Source organism: Rhipicephalus microplus, chromosome 9, assembly GCF_043290135.1.
Source record: "Rhipicephalus microplus isolate Deutch F79 chromosome 9, USDA_Rmic, whole genome shotgun sequence".
Taxonomy (NCBI): domain Eukaryota; kingdom Metazoa; phylum Arthropoda; class Arachnida; order Ixodida; family Ixodidae; genus Rhipicephalus; species Rhipicephalus microplus.
This window is the reverse complement of record NC_134708.1, coordinates 16,872,165-16,892,575: the sequence shown is the minus strand read 5'-3', so window position 1 is coordinate 16,892,575 and position 20,411 is coordinate 16,872,165. Positions and strand designations below refer to the sequence as shown.

The window sequence follows — 20,411 nt, the reverse complement described above, 5'->3', positions numbered from 1 at the left end:
CTAAAGTCAGAACGTAAAGTGCCTGGCGTGCGAAACGTGCAGAACTTCCTTAAGAAACTACCATCAACGTGAAATAACAAAGTTTTTCCCCTTCACAAGTTGTGCAGTGTGGTAATTTACGTAGTGTCTCAGCAGAGTTCGTCCGAAAAGGTTGTTAGTGACACGTGACATGCCGAAAAGTCCGGCGCAATAAAGACGTCTTCGTAGCTTTTGCACATGCGTCATTAGTAGCGAACGTGCAAAAAAAGAGATTTTCTGTAAAAAAAAAAAAAAGAGAAGAGGACACCAATGGAAGCACAGGCTCGGGAAAAATAAGTGTATACCTGCCTAAATGGACATTCTACTGGACCGCCCTAGGCAATTAAAAAAAAAAAGCTTGCTCGTGCTACCACTAAAACAAGTGTTTGGCTGTGTTCCAACTCCCATAACATTGTTGACGAACCAGTAAAATGCGCCAATTTTTGTGGCCACGTTGGGTGTCAAATAGCTAATGGACAGTGTTCTAACAGGGCTAACAATAAAACAAAACAGAGACAATAAAGCAGTAGATTTTGCCCTCTTCCTAGTGCCTTCAGAATGTTTCCAAAGAGACAAACTAACATGACGAGATCAAGGTACCGTTAGACAAGTACAAAAAAAAAAGTATCGATGCGACTAATACCAGCAGTATCAGAAAAAGCAAGCATTTCAGGTAGTACTGCCATAACGAACGTACCTTTTGTGTTTCAAAATCTGCGCGTGCACTAAACACAGCGTTGTTGAGATAAATTTTACACAGCTTCCTTTTCTTCAATCACACAGGCAGGCCAAAGGTGGGCCGAATGAGTGTGCCACAAAAAGCGATATCCCTCATGCGGTCTTCATGATGCCTATGTTTAGTGGACCTGCTTTACTTTTATCAAGAGTAAACCAATGTAGATGATGACTTTTACAGCATCTACAAATCACAACAAAGTTACATCAAGGCTGAATTCACGCATCACTGTAGAGTGGGACCATTAATTCCGGACAGGGATTAAAAAAATTCTTGCGGGTGCATTCTGGTTAATTTGAAAGCGTCTGTTCTCAATGCGAATGACAACGGCTCATGCATCGCGTGGATTTTGCACCAAGTTGCACCAATGTGCATCTCGGTGCAACAAAAGTCGTTGATGCAACTTGGCGGTGCAAAAGAGACTCGAAGAAGCAAAAGAATAGAGTAGTAACAAAAGAAGTACAAAAAACTAAGAAATGGCAGTTTTGTATGTCTACAGATCCGTCACTTCTGTTGCTTTGGCACCGTTAGGAGTGGCTTCAAGGTCGCCAGCGGTCGCAGAATCGTCCATGCGGCACCGCTTCGACGGAGTCTCCTCAACAGCGTCCTTTTCCGACTCCTCTGTGCCTTCCGACGGCTCTCCATCGGTGGGTACTGGCCGCTTCTGTCCTCGGTTGCCGTTGGCGATGCAGCCGTCATCTTTGTCTTGGTGGAATTTTACGATGATGCAAGTCATGTTGTCGCAGCCCGTGCCGTCACCTGTCGTGTCTGGGGCAAGGCAAGCGTCGAAGAGCTGGAAAGAAGGAGATAAAAAAGTAAAACAGCAGCTCTGCTACCATGAAACCTGAGAAAAAGCAAAGCACAGGCAACCTAGCGATTCCCTTGGAAATCACACACTTGCCAAGGCGGTGGCACCCTTGATTTGATTGACATGTGGGGTTTAACGTCCCAAAACCACCATATGATTATGAGAGACGCCGTAGTGGAGGGCTCCGGAAATTTTAACCACCTGGGGTTCTTTAACGTGCACCCAAATCAGAGTACACGGGCCTATAACATTTCCGCCTCCATCGGAAATGCAGCCGCCGCAGCCGGGATTTGAACCCGCGACCTGCGGGTCAGCAGCCGAGTACCTTAGCCACTAGACCACCGCGGCGGGGCGGTGGCACCCTTGATTGCACGGTAGTGGTATTAGTCGGATGATTCAGAAGCGCTCCTTGCAAGTTGAGGTAAATTTTTCAAATCAGTTCTTCAATCCTTTTATTAGTTTATAATATTTTAGATGCTGTTAGTTCATTCTGCACTGGTTATGAGCACTGCTAGCCTTGCTGAGTTTGTTGGTTGATCACAACAAAGCAAGAGCAGCACGCACTTAAAATTCATGTTCCTCAATGCAGAACCATAACCCATTCGTACGCTTTCATTCCAAGAACTACATCTCAATAGAATATACTCCCATAATCAGCTACCACAATCACTAACACATCACGTTTTAAGGTGTTTTTTTTACAAAACATGTTTGACACTGCTTAATTTCTGCTTTATGTCCCTTTTTTGTTTTTATTTCGGATTGTTTGTTGTTCTTTGCTTGGTTCCTGTTCCTGAACATGTACCAACTGCCTTATCGCTGCTGCTACATTGTTTTTGTTGACGTAGTTGATACAGTATAATGTATTTCTGTACTATTCTGCCATACTTGAACTGATATAGCGCATTACGGGGAAGAAGAAACGGCCAAGCAGACCGACACAAGAGGACTAGCGCTCTGTCCTCTTGTGTCGGTCTGCTTGGCCGTTTCTTCTTCCCGTAATGCGCTATACCAGTTCAAGTACGACGAACCAACTAGCCCAATCTTCAACACTCGTGGACTATTCTGCCTATTATTGAAGTTTCGTTCTTGTATATATTCATCAAGTGTTGTTTCCCAGTTTTGACATGTAAAATGCCCCTCTCCTCTGTAATGTGAAAACCCTGAGGGTAAAATAAATAAATAAAAAAAATATGGACAGAGGTAACACAAGGCAGAGCTGCTGACTAACAATTGAAGTTTTGTTGCTCATGCGCCTTGGTAAATATATACAAGTGTAAAAAAAAGGCACAACAAAATTATCAAAGCCTAACAGACACATATTCAAAGCAGACCAAAGGGCCCTGCAACACTTTTTCAGCATGTTCAGAAAACACTGCTGGTAGATAGTCGAGGCTCTCGAGAACTTTCCAAGTCTAACCTTACATAGCACAGCAAGCAGCTTGGAATTTACAATTATTTCTCAAAGTCAGCTAGAAATCACTCCCGCTTCTCACTACAAGTGGTACCATATACCTTATTAAGTCCTTGACCATTCAATGATTACTGGTGGAAATTGAGGCTGGCCCGTCGCCAACGAGCTGGCTTTTCCGCCTATTTCTGCCGTCCACCTTTCTTAATATAACTCTACCCTTCTCCGCGGTCCGTCGACGTTGGGAGAGCGGGAGTAACATTAACCCCTCTTACCCGGTAGTGGATGTCCACTGTGGCGCAGTGCTGGAATCTCCAGAGACATTTCGCGCGCCTGCCCGGCGGGAGTGAGAGATCACCTGTGGACGTTTTTCTTTCAGTTCGTCGGCTACCTTTGTTCGTGCAGCTCGCTCAGACTTGCCAACGATGCCTTGTACCCACGGCGAACGCTTACTTTTCGTTGCCCCTTCCAAACACTAGGCCGGAGAGTGGTGCGACGTGTTCGCGCAGGGACTCACTACGCCAAGCCGTGCCTCTCAAAGCCAACGCGAGGGGAGTTTGCCTTCGCTCGAGCAATCGGGCCCTGTTGTCAGTGATAGTGAGAGCGCGCACGCAGCATTGTTGCGAAGGCCTGTTTCCCGCAGCGGCCTGTCGCCGTGAAACCTTTTGCCCACAAAGACGTTCTCGCGGAATCCTTTGTGTTGTACTTTCGCTCGTGGCGTGGATGAGCCTCTTTTGTTTTCCCGCCACCTTCTGCAACGGGCGCTGCACTGCATTTTTGGTATTGCTGCAGGCAATAAAGTGTTGAGACTTGTTTAACAGCAGTACTATGTACTTGTCTCGCTGCGCTTCGCGCCTTTGCTGTCCGAACGCACCCTGTTGCTCGCTAAGACCGAACCCACGCTAGTGGCCATACCCCTGCGGAATACGTGTACACTACATACTACAATATTTCATGCTGTATTGCAAAACGTGTATACAGGATGCATGTGTTTGTAAAGCATGCAAGTTACTTTCACTGCATTGTCACTGCATTTCACTGCATTTCCAAGCAGAGCAAGTTATTTTCACTGTATTCATGTGTGGCTCTGCGTTGGAACGACCACTTGCCATGCAGACGACCCAGGTTCAATCCGCACTGGGGCCCAGAGTTTTTCAATTAATTGTTTCATTTGCATCTTTCTCGAGTTTTTCGGTCACACACAAGATAATTTTTCACTTGCAAACAATGACACCGGCATTTCCGTAAAACGAGCTCTTTGATGCTATCACGTTAAAAAAGAAAGAGCTCAAGGTGGGCTAACCAAGGGACACATCTTGTCCCCCGGCCATCCCCGTCCCTGCGAAACTTTCAGCGACTCATTGCTATGAACGGAGAACGAAAGCACTTAAAAGTATGCGGCGAATCCCTCCAACTCTGCTCGTACTATATGGATTGTAAAAATTTTTGCAGCAGTAAATTCGCGAGGCAGTAGGTTCTCTTAATAAAACCATTAGACAACTAAAAAGAAGTGTTGCAGGGCTCCTTTAACGAGCAGAAACCATAGCTATCCAGCTCTAAATAATAAAATTTAACTCTCTATTTAAAAGTACTATAGAAGGGCTACCGATGCAGCTGTCTTTTCTGTTCATGATTTTGTGGGGTTCTATGATTCTTGAACCACTTCGCCACCGGACCTGTGCAGCATGCTCATGCTACTGAACTGAGGCGAGCGTTTACAATACCAGCAGTGCATACCCAGATGACAGAGTGAATTTCAGGATATCTAGACAACCCATCGCAGAGATTATGAATGATTGCCTCAATTCAGTAATATAAGCATTCTGGGCAGGTCTCGTGACAAAATGGCACGACAAATCATAGAGGGCCAGAAAACTGTGAGCCCAAAGGAAAGATGTATCAGTACTAAGCTTGTGTGAACTCTGTATCGTAGGTTAGAAGCAAATCGAATAGTACATATATTGCATATTATAAAGAAAAATGTGCTTGTTTGGCATTTATAACTAACACGCACAGTATTTTTATTAAATTGAAACAAGGCCCGTGTAAATAGTATTTTTTCACATTAAAGGAAGTGGAAACTGAACAGAAGCAAGATTTGACTTTTGGTAAAATACAAATGATAGCCTCTGCAATATGCTTCGTTTTAAAATTGCCCATACTTTGTAGTGTACACGTATCCCGAAAGAATACGGCCACTAGCGTGGGTCCGGTCCTAGCGAGCCGCAGCGCATGCGTTAACACCAAACGCAGTACAGCCAGTTCAAAGGTGCTGTGGGAAAGCAAATAGGCTTATCCATGCCACGGGCATAAAAGTACTACGCAGGGTGCCACGAGCACGTCTTCGTGGTAAAGGTGATCCGCGGAGACACCGGGACCAAGGCCCCGTTGCTCGAGCGAGGGCAAAGGCGCTCGCGTTGGCTTCGGAGGGAGACGGGTCGGCGTAGCTAAGCCACGCACTACGACACCGTACCACCCTTCGGCCGAGCGTACACAGTGGGGCAACAAAAGGTGAGCGTTCGCCTCAGGCGCGAGGCGCCATCATAGAAGTCCGACAAGCCCCGAGCGTCGGGAGTCGACAGACGGAAAAGATTGCGTGGCTCACCGTCTGCTGTCCCTGAGAGTATCTGCCCGCTCCCGACGCAGCGCGCGAAAACCTCCCAGGAGACTCCGCGCACGGCGCCACAGTCAACATCTGCTACCGGGTGAGGGGGTTAAATGTCACTCTGCTCTCCCAGCGCGGTAGACAGCGGAGGGGAGAGGCATGTGACAAATATAATATTGTTAATAACGCGGCACATTCAGATGGTGGTAGCGGCTCACCAGAGTCATCGTTAATTGATAAATCCGCATTTTGGCTAGAATTGATAACGTTCCAAAATTGCCGGGGGTTCCTTGATAACAATTCAGGCAACGTATGCGTTTGGAAACGATTCTTAGCAGCACGCACAGCTTCCACGTATTCTGCCTCAGCATTTTGATACGCTACCCAGCAGTCACTAGTATTTTGCAACTTGGCTGTGCGGAAATAGCGCTTTTTTCTATTAGACAAACGTTTTAGATGCGTGTTATACCACGGTCTTTTTGTGTTGTTCCGTATGCGTCGAAGGGGAATGTGCGCATTGGTGACATTAGTAACTAAGTTTTTGAAAAGGTCCCAGTTCTCTTGTACACTTCTCTCTTCAAAATTGCAACAAAATGTGTCTAAGTACGCGCACATATCTTGGTTAATGGCGTCAAAATCTGCATTGCGGTAGTCCCGGATGTACTTGTCTTTTTCAGTTCCACGTGAAAAAGACATGGTGATGTCGAAATGTAACACCAAATGGTCGCTCAGACCAGGAAGATAGATAATTGGGGATATGAAGTCTGGATGAGTTGACAAAACTAGGTCTAATGTATTAGACGATTCATTAGTTACCCTTGTTGGTTTCGTTACAACCTGGGTAAAGTTGAAACAATTACAAAAATCTAGGAACTGTTGGGATTGTGTTGAAAAGGGGTCGAGTAGAGGAACACCAGCGTGCCAGGTAATGTTAGGAAAATTCATGTCACCAAAAAGAAAAATTGGTGACGAAGGATACCGAGTCAACAATATTTTTTCAGCCAATTTCTCGGGAAATACTGCTGCACCTGTTGACGCAGTTGTGTGCCGTGACTACCGCTCAATGTTTCCTATCATTTTTGATTCTGCAGGAATTTCGAAGTTAATTGACACCTTAAAAACATCCTCATCATGTGGGACTGACGGTATCAACTCAAAATTTCTCAAACAAACGAGCGCATATTCGTCTCTCTTCTTGTGTAAGATTTTCCAGCAGTCACTTGACCAAGCAACTTTGCCGCTGGACTGGAAGGTCGGTAAGGTTGTGCCGATACACAAGTCTGGTGATAAACACTCCGCTCTTAACTATCGGCCCATTTCACTAACAAGCATTCCGTGTAAACTAATGGAACATGTACTGCATTCACATATTGCGAAACTTTTAGAATCGAATTCATTTTTTACATCGGCCCAACACGGTTTTAGGCGTACGTTTTCCTGTGAAACCCAGTTGCTTCTTTTCACTCATCACCTGCATACCATTCTTGATAAACAATCTCTAATTGACTGCATTTTCCTGGATTTTGCAAAAGCATTTGAAAAAGTCAATCACGCTTTACTAATGCATAAGCTCTCCTCTCTCAACCTTGACTCGAATGTACTGGCATGGCTCAACTACTTTCTAACAAACCGTCTTCAGTACGTCACTGTTAACGGTCATGACTCGCCGGAAATAAGTGTAACATCGGGTGTACCGCAAGGCTCAGTTCTGGGACCTCTGCTGTTTTTAATATATATTAATGATCTCCCTGACTGCGTTTCTTCATCCATTCATTTATATGCCGACGACTGTGTGCTTTACAGGGAAATACGTACCGATGATGATAGGAACATCTTGCAGACAGACTTAAATAACATTAGGAATTGGTGCGATAAATGGCTTATGAAATTAAATCCCAAAAAATGCAAGCTAATGACAGTCTCCCGCCAGTCTAATAACTCCTCAACATACAAACTGGGTGATGTTTATCTTGACCAAGTGTCGTCATACCGGTACTTAGGCGTCACCATTTCTTTCAATCTAACATGGAATGCCCATATTAACGTCATCACGAACAATGCTAACCGTACATTGGGATACATACGTCGAAATTTCAGCAACGCCCCACTTTCCTTGAAGATGCTTCTTTATAAAACCCTCGTGCGCTCGAAATTGGAGTACGCTGCTGCAATCTGGAACCCTCACCACGAAAACTTGATTAGGCACCTTGAGCTAATTCAAAATAACGCTGCACGTTTTATTCTATCGGATTATCACCGTACATCAAGCGTAACAGCAATGAAGCACCACTTGTCACTGCCACCTCTATCACTGCGTCGCAAGTACTTCCGCCTTTGCCTTTTCCATAAGACCTACCATCATCCATCACTGCGTAATGAGCTCATTACGCCTCCCACATATCACTCCTCTCGGATCGACCATGAACACAAGGTTAAAGGTATTTTCTGCTACACAAACACATTTTCTTGCTCCTTCATACCGGTCACATCAAACGATTGGAATCGGCTACCAGGTGACATCGTTTCCATCTCTGATCACTCCCTCTTTCGTCATTCTTTATCAGCTCACCTATTTCGCGATAGCTCTCCTTAGTCATCCGATCTATTCCCCTCCTTACGAAGTTCTGTCTCCACGTGTCAAGATGCCAGCGTTTTCCAGTGGATTCTTGATTTTTTTGTGTGTGCGTGTCATTTCCCTTACTTTTACACTTTTTTGCTAGTACTGTATAATTTTACCACATTCACTATTTGCTTATTGTGATTTCCTTATTTTTACGTTTCACTTTTGTTGCGCCTCATTGAGTAGAGGTTTTTTTTTTTTTTTTTTTTGTTCATGTATAAAATAGCACGTATATTTTCATGTTGTAACCCACTCCCCTCTGTAAAGCTTCGGCGATTGAGGGTAACAAAATAAATATAAAAAAAAAAATGTCAGGACATAAGAACGGCAGAAAAGGCGGCAAAGCCAGCGCAAAGGCAGCGGGCTAGTCTCAATTCCCACAACTTAGAGCATTTAGGTCAATAAAACAAGCTTTTAAACTTTAAAAATGAATCAATGCTAGGGTAATATCTTCATTTAACCTTGAAGTGGTACTTCGCAATACGGCAAATTTCACCAGAATATATGTTTTCACAGCTTAGCACCCCTCCACTGCAGTGAAATCACTTTTAAAGGGTGTTACATGCGTACTAATATGCACCTTTTCGTTCGTTTCAAATTATTTAAATGAAAGCAAATTTGAATACTATAATACCTCGTTAACTCGAACTCGCATATCTCGAAAAATCGGCTAAGTAGAAATTTTCTGCGGCACCGAACTTCTGCCGTTATGTCTTATGTAATTTCACCCTTTCTCTCGAAGTATTTTCGGATCGGATTGCGGATTTCTCGAAATCTGGAGTGAGAGTGGAACGAAAATTCTGCCACCGGTCCATTACACAAGATTCGCGCGCAATGCTGCGATGCCTGAAATCCGTCAAATGTTTACTTTTTATTTCTTATTTAGCCGTGCCTGCCGCTACGTCGATACTTTCCGCGAACCTGAAGCCCAGTGGCATATTAACTTTGTCGAGCAACCCTGTGGCACGCCATGTGACTCCAACGCAGCAGACCTCACACGGAGGAAGGAAAAACCATGGGGCCTCGCTTTGCCCCACGCTTGGGTTATTCGTGTCGTTTTTTTCATTTGTTTAACAGTGCTCGTTGTTCTAAGGTGTGGTTTCTTTCAGTCTAGTCTGCACAACGCACTCGCTATGGATTTAACACTGACTTTGAGCAGCGACTTAGCCTGAGAATGGCAAGCATGGCGTCACAAAAGCAGTGGAAGTCGCTAAGGCTAGAAAGGAAGGTTGCCCTAATTAAGGCAGTGGAGAAAGATGGCTGGTAACGGTGCCGCCGAAATTTTTTTTTTTCGAGTACACGCTGTGCGAGCAGGATGTGCCAGTGGCCGAAAAAATGACGGACGCCGAAATCGATCAAACGGCCACTAACGTAGGGGGCGGCGGAGACGACGCCGATGACAAACCAGCTCAAGAGGTGCTGACATCTGCAGAAACGAGAAATTTGCTTCGAAATAAGGTAGAGTGCATCGGCGAAGAACATCGTATGATGCGATGCGTGAAGCAGCTGTAGAACACATTCCTAGGCCCGAGCACGACCGCAATGCAGATGAGCATTAGGGAGTTTTTCTCTGCTAAATAAAATGGCAGTGCTGCGAAATCGAGCTGGTTAACGTCTCTTGTGTGATATCTTTTTTTTTTTTAACTTTCACGAGAAGAAACATTAGAAACTGCTGGTGAAGAGCCGGTAAGAAGTACTGATTTGGCTAAAAAGCGCTTGATTTTTCCTGGCAATTTGTGCAACTTCGCTTATCTCGAAACTTTTCTTCGCTTTTACAACTTCAAGGTAACGAGATGTTACTGTAGTGCACTATTCGTTCAAATGTTCGAAGCATTAGAATATTTAGACAGTGGGGCTAGCTTTCCTATTGAGCGCTGGGTAATCGTAGTTCACTTTCGTTAACAGCTTTTAATGTGTATACGAGACTGTTCATTTTGTTGTACGTTTTTTGTTATTGTTGACACATACTGTATATTATCGCAGCATATGAGCAATAAAGGTCGAAGTCGACACCTACGTCCTTTCCGTCTGTCCTCATAAGTTATGCCATTTTTGCTTGCTTGTTTTAGGTTTGTATTGACCACAGTGTCAAGCCGTCAAGTTGAGCCCCTGAAGTCCTACGCACTTGAAACTAAATAAAATTGGTGGCAGGTGGGGGATCACAAGAGGGCACACAACATTCCGACATTCAGAAGACATTTACCATATTAACTTGAATGAAGAAACTCAAGTAATGACACACTGCCAATGAATTACAGTCGAAACCCGCAATAACGAAATCGCCGGGGAAACCGAAAAATTTCGTTTTCACGAGTATCAGACATAAAAACAGTGATACGGCCAGCAGAACGAAAATTTATTGCCAGAAGTCGGTCAACTTACTTCGCCGATCCTTGCCATGCAACAACTTCAACGCTCTGATTTCGCACTGGAAAAAGTGGTCTATTGCAAAGTTGTCGTCATGTGCGCCGAAGGAGCGAAGGGTGTCCTGCGCATCGTTCTTGCCCGCAGTCTCGCTGGCAGCGAAGTTAGGGCTAAGGCCGACTTCGATGACGCGCTACGCTCGTAGACCGTGCGACCGCCCATAGTAATCTGATCGTGCATCCGGTGCGGCCACTCGTAGTAATCTGACCGTGCCGCCACTTACAGCTTCGTTGGTTGCGACGAAGCACGTCACCACGAGTGCGCTAGCGCGCCGTTCCTGCCCACAGTCTCGCTGTCGGCGGAGTGAGGGCTAACGACGACTCCGATGATGCGCCCCGCCTGTAGTAACCTGATCGCGCATCCGCATACTGCTCCTACCTAAAGCGTAATTATATCTTAAGTGATCAACGAGCCGTGAACACGCCATAAAGTAGTAACTTTCGAAAGCCATGTCCTCGCGACACACAAGCAGCAGACGACGATCTCCCAGAGCGAGCATCAAGCCAATGGCGAGGCGAGCTGAGGCAACATGGCGGCCACAGCCAATCAAGAGCCTCGAAACGACCTTCAAACATTCGCTTTTTGTGCGCTTGTTTTTAAAGGGAGGAGCCAGCTGAGGCGGGAAAGCTAAACACGGAGAAATGCTATTTCCGATGAGCCCAAAAAGCCGGCTCCCGGCCCTGCCATTGCGAAGCCATAATGTTTTGAAAATCGCTGTTTTCTCGAGATTTTCATAAAAAGTTTTGCTACCTATGTGGGTGAAATGAAGTTTACAAAGCACTTCTGCGAGGTTTTCAGTGTAGATATTTTGGAATCGGATAGAGAAAGGGTTCCAGAAACTGAAAACTTGATTTTCAAAAAATTGTTTTTTTTTTGCCATTTTTCGCGATCCCAAAGCCGCGTCCTCCCTTAAGTAAACAAAAATGGTGGTACCCACGCTAGCACGGCAAAAGCAGACGTTTACAAATTTTGAGTGCGCATAACACGCATACGAGCATATTTTCAACAGTTAACCTTTGGCGGGAGGTAAAATAAGGCCCGCACCGTGGTAGAAAATTCGTTAATGCGGGATCGCTGTCCAAAAACAGCGATCCCGCATTTTTTGGACAGCAAATCGAACATATATATTTTTTACATATATGTTTTTATCTCGTTGCCCCGAGATACGTAATACATGGGCTTCTATGAACGTTCGGCGAGGATCCGGAAATATTTCGTTGCCGCGGGGATTTCGTACTCGCGGGGTTTCGTTATTGCGGGTTTCGACTGTAATTCATTGACATTGATTTATCTGAAATAAAACTAATTCACCTAAAATAAAAGCTTTTAATGGTCCAGGCAAACTAAATTAGGATCTCGGATTCGATGTTTCCCTAAACAATAGAACTTTGAGGCCTAAAAATCACATACACAAGAAAGACTTCTCGTATCTTTCTCGTGTAAGGTAGGAAAAAGCTATTGTATGAAACAACAATCAAAACAATATGTAGTAAAAGATTACTTAACTATAGAAAAAAGAAAATTTCGGATGGAGAAAAAAAAAACTAAACTTTGCCATTCTGTAAATTTCATTCAGCAAGGATTTCCATGAATGTTATCAATTATGAAAGTTTTTTTTCAAAGGTGCCAAAGACACCTGCAAGGTCACCGATTGACGGACTTACCATTTCACAGATTGCAGACAGGGGATGGGTACCTTTGTCCAGCTCTCGCTTCACGAAATCCACCACCTCTTGACTCGTCATGTTGTTCCTGCAGAGAGAATTGTTATCTTTCTTAAAACAGTGTTACCAAGACGGAGGAAAGCTCCTTTGCACAGGCCTGTCCACATTTTCTTACATTGCAGTCAAGTGCGGCAAAATTTTTCAGGCATTTCAAAAGGCATTTTCCATTATGATTGGCTCATGAGGTACAACTAAAGGAACAGAGAAACAATGACTTAATTTAGATTGATAAACTGCATTCTGAGAACTCTAATGCCGAAAGTTTCATTATCATAAGTTCATTATTAGTGGAGATATTAAAGGTAGAAGTTTAATGTTTAAACTTTTGCGTCGAAGTCTCCGCGTGCGACGTCAAGAATTTTAAAATGTAGTTTCCGTATTTTCGCGACATTGCCTCGGATTTTCATAAGCTTCATATGTCTTCTCTGTGGCGCCCACAAACAGCAATGCAGTTCAGTTTTCTCGATTATAAGCTTTGTAGGACCTAGTAGACGCCTTCAAAATCTATGACGTCACGGTGCAGGAATCTCCAGGCGATGTCTTTACCCGTACTTTCTTTTCGCGCGCTTTCTCGCTTATAAAACGTCATGTTGCGGTAAGAGTGGCGTTTTGGTGATCATGAAATTTTACTTCACTAATACGCAAAAAATATTTTTTTCTCTGTACTTGACAGGCACGCCTGCAGATGTTATGGTAGTACATCATTCATAGAAATATCACTTTGCACATTTTGCAGAGCTTTTGGTGATGCCCTGCCCCCCGCGTGTGTTGTCTTCCCGCCATTGCCTTTTCGAATTATTATTCGTTCAGCTGAAAAGAACAGGACTTATCACAACTCTTGTGTTAACTTCATTCTATAACCCCCCAGTACGAATCAAGCAAATTGAAATTTCAATGACCTGTAAATATCACAGCTCCAATAACAAAGAGCAAGGGTTGACGCTTTATCGCAACTTTTCTTCTTTTACAGATTATAGTTCTGGACAGCCCAGTGTACCGTATTTACTCGCGTAATGAACCCATGTTTTTTTTCCCAGATTTGGGGGGAGAGTTCATTACGTGGGAGAAAAAAGGCACAATAGTTGTAACAGCAAAAATTTTGCTTTGACAGAACTGTTTGCAAAAAAAAAAAAAACGCATGGCCTTCAAGATGGCAGGCACATGGCATGTTTCTACACCGCGCACCCGCCATCTCGAAGGCCATGTGTTTTTTTTTTTAGGTGTGAAGCTCTGTAGGGTGTGGGTCTGTCCATCCTCCGATGATGTATGTAGCCATCGGTGGCACATACCCAAAAGAGCGGTCCTTAGAATGTCCGCTGGATGGCGGCACTTGTACATAATGAATACCATATTTACTCGCATAATAGGCGCACTTTTTTTTCAGAAAATCCGGCTCGAAGTTAGGGGTGCGCCGATTACGCGGAATAAAATTTTCGAAAATTTTTTCAACTCGGTTCTCGCGCTTTAAATCTGCACACTTGTCAAGTAAAAGGCGACTTTATCGTTTACCAATTAATTTAGCATAAAACAAACATACCTACGTACCTTTTAATGAACAAGCGAGAGCCGTCAACTGCACACACACACGTAAAATTTATTTGCACAAAAGTCTTTTTCCCTATTCGGAGTCCGAGTCGGAGATCACACATTCATCCTCGCCGAGCGGGGATTCGTTTTTGGTGTCCGAATCATCCGCACCCCACAACATGTCATCCTCACTCGCATCCAGTGCGTTCGAGATACCCGTCTTCTTGAAACTTTTCCTGACGACTTCGTCGGAGATCGCCTGCCACGCTTCCACGATCCAAGCGCACAGCATTTCCACAGGCGGCCTCTTAATCTTACCACCTGGAGTCGGCTGATGTGGTCCTCCAGCCATCCAGGTGGTGTACAGCCTTCGAACATTGTCCTTGAAAGGTTTATTCAAGGACACGTCCAAAGGCTGCAGTATCGATGTGAGGCCGCCCGGAATCACTGCCAGATCTGTGCGCAGCTCCTTTAGCTCATCTCGTACGCGGTCTACTAGGTGCCCACGAAAACTGTCCAGGACAAGCATGGACGGCAACAACAGACCACCCGGCCGCCGACCCCAGACTGTTTTCACCCAATCCACCATGAGTTCCGCGCTCATCCAGCCTTTTTCCTGGACTCCGACGTAAATGCCTTGAGGGAATTTTGCCATTGGGAGCGTCTTACGTTTAAAAATAACGTAAGGCGGTAGCTTACGCCCATCCGCTGTCACCGCCAGCATTACGGTGCATCGTTGTTTATCAGCGCCAGACGTTTTGACGATGATGCTCCGTGCACCTTTCTCCTCCACTGTCGTGTTCCACGGCATATCAACGCAAAGGGGGGTCTGATCAGCGTTGCCGATCTGGGACAAAATGAAGTCTTTCTGCTGTCGGAGCTTTATAACAAAACTGTGGAAGTCCACCACTTTGTCCTCATATGCTGCGGGCAAGCGCTGGCACAAGGTGGTCCGCCTTCGCAGTGCGAGGCCATGGCGCCGCATAAAACGAGTTGTCCATCCGGAGCTGGCTTTGAACTCTTTTGCTTCGATGCCCTGCGCTCGGGCTATTCTGCGCGCCTCAGTCTGCACAATATCCAACGACACAGCACAGCCGTCTTGTCGTAACTCCCGTATATGCCGGACCAGTTGCTCTTCGACGTTCGGATACCTGCCGGTCTTGGCACTGCGGAAAGCCCGTCGTGTCTTCTTCGTTGCCTTAAGTTTTTCTTCTTGGTCCCTCCAGTACCGAATACTGGTTTCTCCAACGCCGAAATGCCTGCTTGCAGCCCGGTTGCCGTGCTCCAGCGCGTACTGCACTGCCTTCAGTTTAAACCAAGCCGTGTAGCTCGCGTACTTCCCCATGGTGGAACCAAAGTTCAATACACGACCACAACATACGCACACCGCTTGCAAAATGGCGTTTCTTTCTTTTTCTCTGATGGTGGTGATGGCAATTGAGCCCCGGCGTTGTACACGTGACCTCCAAAAAGCGCGGCGATTTGGGCGGTATCAGTAATTGATGGAACAGCCGCTTTTTTTTTTCGCTCATGGACGCCTTTTTTTTTTCAAGTTTTATTTCGACAAACATGTTGGTTAGGTCGTTGCACTTCGAATTTTTTTTATTTGCTCGTCGATTTGCCTTCTTTTTTTCTTCAGGGTACGGGGACCGCGTTCCAACTGTACCGCTGGGGGGTAGAATCGTTTCTGATCACGGCCAAGTTCGGGGTGCGCCTATTATGCGCGGAATTAAAAAAAATCGAATTTTCCGCGACCAAACTAGGGGTGCGCCTATTATGCGAGTAAATACGGTACATGATGAAAAGATGTGAGATGGCTGTACGAACAGACGCACGCATGAACGGATGCACCGACGGTCACACGGATGGACTGACGAACGCTTCGCCCCACCAGTGATCATTCACTCCGTAGATATGCTGTGATTTTTTTTTTCAATTTGATCAACTCCTAGGTCTTTGCGATCAGAAAGGTAAGTCGATAGCATTTGGAAACCTTTTAAATTTCGATTTTATAAGAAGTGCTCATATTTTAATTCTATCGACTCCTAGAGCTTTCTTGATCAAAAGGCAAGTCTATAACCCTTGCAAAACGCGTAATTTTCGATTTCAGAAGATGTGGTCGTATTTAAGTTGTATTGACTCCTGGCCGTATTTAGGTTATATCGACTCCTAAGGGTTCACCGATCAGAAAGGTGAGTCTATAGCCTTTGGAAAACACGTAATTTTTTATTTCAGAAGATGTGCTCGTATTTTAATTCTATCGCCTTCTACCGCACTAAAAAAACTAAGGACAAACAAACAAACAAAAAACATTGCGAAAAACTAGGGGGGTGGGAGGGGGGTCTCAATGGCAAGCGCCAACATCAGCGTTGCGGTCTTATAGTGGCTAGGAGTAGCCAAACACATGAGGGGAGAGTTTTTCACTAAGGTCAGAGTCACAAAAGATCAACACAACTAGCAGAATCTATTTCTGTGAAAACAACTCGCGTGTGTCTTCCTGGGACACACATGAACCGACGGGACGGCACAGCTGGCTGCCGCAAAAACGCGGGGCAAAGCTTTGCTCACTACTAGATTCTTTTGACAGGGACGCCAAAACGAGCCTGGCCCCGTTTTATTGCGCTAGCAATTATATGGACAGTCCAGGCTGTTTTTTTTTTGCCATCGTCACCGCGGCCATCCTTCACTGTATACGTATCTATACATATGAACACTCAAAGAAAAAAGTTGCCCGCGCTCGGCGCCGAGCTCGTTGCGATGTGCCGACGCGTGCTCATCTCTTACGTGTACTTTGCCGCATGAATGAGGGGCGCTTATCCTTTGGTGGGGGAATCAAGTGCCTTCGGCTTTCACTGAAACAAAAGCGTTAGTTGCCGAGCCCACAAAGGTCACTTTGGTCTATGCACAGGCCCCTTTTGCGAAAACAGTGCGCTTTTCATACACAGCGAGGTATAACAACTGGGACACTTGTTAATTTGTACTCATCTGTACCTGTGCCTGTGATTACGTATCGTGCACCGTTTTTGTTTAAGGGGAGACGCGGGTCGAAAAGTCGCGTTTTTTTTCCAAATTTCACCTTTTCTGTTTTTTGTTGCTTTATCATCTTTATACATTATATTTTGACATCTGAAAATATCACAGCGAAATAAGCATCAGAAGTCAGTGAAAAACGCGTCTGAGTGAGCGGCAGTGACGCGCGGCATCACGAAATTTACACAAAACGGGCTGCTGTTCGCGTGCTCGCGGGGCCGCGAAGAGAGCTGTCCGCCATATTGCGGCCGCTGGCTCGTGTAGAGTTGTCCTTACTCTCCACGATCCCGGTTCTTGAAGTCTCGTACGTTCACGAAAAATCTAAAAAAAAAGCAACAAAAACAGTCTTTTCCCGCCGTTTCAAACCGCGCGCCACTAACGCAGGGCCGCCATTGGCTGACAGCACCCGTGTTTTCTTGCCGTAGTTCGCTTCACTGTTTTCCGGAGTTATTTTTCGCTGTTTTCGTGCCATGGCAAGCCCGAAAAAGGCCGTTGCCGACCATCGGAAATACAGAAGTAAGAACAAGTTCAGAGGGAAGCGGCGGAGGACGTACAAGAAAGCCACCGCCAACGAAAATGTCCGCGACGGGCCAGCGGCCGGTAGGCCTAACATCGACCACGGCAACGTCGACCATGGCAACTGCGACGACGAGATCAACGCTGCAGTGAATTTTGTGAGTGCATCGCAGAAAAAGATCGCGTTATTCGAAAACGACGTCAGGCCGAATGCCGATCGTGCCGAAAGCGTAGTGCTGTGCGAGTTGGGTGCATTGACGGCCGTCGTCGCAGGCGCGGCATGCCCCGTTTGTCACGAGAGTAAACTCGCAGTTCGGGCACCGAATAAAAAGCGGAAAGGCCTTTCGGCGTTTCTGGAGCTACACTGCGAGAATGCGGAGTGCTCGGAGAGCATCCTTTCGTCCGCGTACTCGTCGAAGCGGGTCGCGTCAGATGGCGGCCGCGGTGCAAGCAGAAGCTACGACAGCGGGAGTTCGCGTGACGCCTTTGCCGTGAACCTGAAAGTGGTGCTTGCAGCGCGTGCCGTCGGTATCGGGCATGAGCAACTTTCACGATTTTGTGCAGTAGTTGGATTGCCAAACCCTATGCACCATAAGACCTTCCATGCTATCGGCAAAAAGATTCACAGTGCGGCAGTGAAGGCTGTCTGTGAAAACATGCAAAGGGCACGCAGCGTCACCAAAGAGGTGGCTGGTAACAGTGACGTGCCAGTCATGTTTGACGGCACATGGCAAAAAAGAGGCCACAAAAGCCACAATGGTGTGGGAACTGTAGTGTCCTTGGACACTGGTTTGTGCCTGGACTATGAAGTGCTTTCCAACTTCTGCCTGGCGTGCAGTTTGCATAACGACATGGGAGGCGATGAAGAAACATGGCAGGCGTTTCATCATCCCGTTTGTGAGAAGAATTGCGACTGTTCTTCGCATGCCATGGAGGCCGAAGCTGCAGTGCGCATTTGGCAGAGGACTGTGGACTATGAGACACCCCTGCGGTTCACCATCTTCCTAAGCGATGGAGACAGCAAGGCCTACAACGGGGTCTGTGATGCCAACGTGTACCCTGACACTCCAATTGAAAAAGAGGAGCGCACCAACCACGTGGCGAAACGTCTGGGCACCGGCCTGCGGAAGCTGCCAACGCCACTTCCACGAGGGGAGAAGCTGAAGGAGACCACCATCCAGAAGCTTCAAACTTACTTTCAGGTGGCCATTGTGAACAATCGGGGAAATGTCCACAAGATGTACACTGCCATATGGGCCTCATGTTTGCACTCGTGCTCAACAGACGGTGCTGGAAGTCACAAGTTCTGTCCTGCAGGCCCAGACTCGTGGTGCAAGCACCGACGTGCTGAGGCGCAGGGCCAGCCTGCACCGTGCCACACCCCCCTCCTGACCAAGGCCCAGGGTTTGGCAGTCCTCCCAATCTACAAGCGTCTCACAGATGCGAAGCTGCTTGCCCGGTGCCTCCACGGCAAGACACAGAACGCGGCCGAGTCCCTGAACAGCAAAATATGGCTGCTGTGTCCAAAGACCCGGTTTGCTTCCCGGACTGCTGTGGAAACAGCCACAGCCATTGCAGTCCTGTGGTTCAACCGGGGCCACGCGAGCTTTGAAAAGGTGCTGGAAGAGCTTGGGGTGCTTCCTTCGGAGGCCCTGGTTACCCTCAGCGACCGCCGAGACAGCATGCGCATGCACAAGATGAATGTGCGTCAGACCGCTGAGGCGAGGGCACACCGTCGCAGTGCAGCCAAGAGGGCCCGGGTGGAAGAGTCCTGCCGCACCAGCCGGGAAGGGAAAACCTACGGTGCTGGAGAGTTTTAGACAACTGATATTCCCTCTGGACATGTGTGTATGTGTTCAGCACAAGTTTCGTGCTACTGCGTTTTTCATTTTTGTAAATACAGACTTTCAAACTTTCAAACGCGTTTTTCTCATTTCGCAATTTTGGCCAATTTGCATTTTTTGCGGGAAGTGTTTCGGGCACTTAGAATGGTCATACGACGACGAAATTTGGCACACACATTGAGGAGAGTGCGTAGGGTGCCGATATCTACTTGAATCAGCACAACCTATCAGCTGTAAATATCTATTAATAAATTTAATGGTGGTCGAGTGGAAAAAAAAGGGTACTTTGCTACACAGATGTTTTTTTCATAGTTTCAAAGTTGGAGCACAATTTCTAGCTAGATATCGGCACTCTATGGCTAATAGGGAGCAAAAGGAGCCATTGAACAACTCTCTGCATGAACATTTAGTATGCGCGAAAGTTCCCGGAAAACTTATCAAGTTTCACCATTACTTGAAACACAACTCCCAAACTATTGCACTTATGTAAAAACTGATTACAGATTTGGAATCAGGAGGAAAAACTGCATCAGTGGTCCAATTTCTGAAGCTCTAAGTTGAATAACAAAAAAAAAGTGCTTTCGAGGAGCGTCTCCCTCGGGAGACGCTCCTCGAAAAAAAAGTGCTTTCGAGGAGCGTCTCCCTCGGGAGACGCTCCTCGAAAGCACTTTTTTTTTGTTATTCAACTTAGAGCTTCAGAAATTGGACCACTGATGCAGTTTTTCCTCCTGATTCCAAATCTGTAATCAGTTTTTACATAAGTGCAATAGTTTGGGAGTTGTGTTTCAAGTAATGGTGAAACTTGATAAGTTTTCCGGGAACTTTCGCGCATACTAAATGTTCATGCAGAGAGTTGTTCAATGGCTCCTTTTGCTCCCTATTAGCCATAGAGTGCCGATATCTAGCTAGAAATTGTGCTCCAACTTTGAAACTATGAAAAAAACATCTGTGTAGCAAAGTACCCTTTTTTTTCCACTCGACCACCATTAAATTTATTAATAGATATTTACAGCTGATAGGTTGTGCTGATTCAAGTAGATATCGGCACCCTACGCACTCTCCTCAATGTGTGTGCCAAATTTCGTCGTCGTATGACCATTCTAAGTGCCCGAAACACTTCCCGCAAAAAATGCAAATTGGCCAAAATT

General features: G+C 46.0%; 1 protein-coding gene across 1 annotated transcript in view; it reads right to left on the bottom strand.

Annotated features, from left to right (window-relative positions):
* Window positions 1-1,048: 1,048 nt before the first annotated feature.
* LOC119163517 (protein phosphatase 1G) overlaps window positions 1,049-20,411 on the bottom strand; it is a 37,612-nt gene continuing 18,249 nt past the window's right edge. Inside the window, exons 8-9 of the mRNA XM_037415522.2 lie at window positions 12,287-12,374; window positions 1,049-1,547 (exon numbers count right to left, since the gene is read on the bottom strand). Of these exons, the coding sequence (XP_037271419.2) occupies window positions 1,248-1,547; window positions 12,287-12,374 (388 nt within the window). The 3' untranslated portion in view covers window positions 1,049-1,247. The remainder of the gene's footprint in view (window positions 1,548-12,286; window positions 12,375-20,411) is intronic.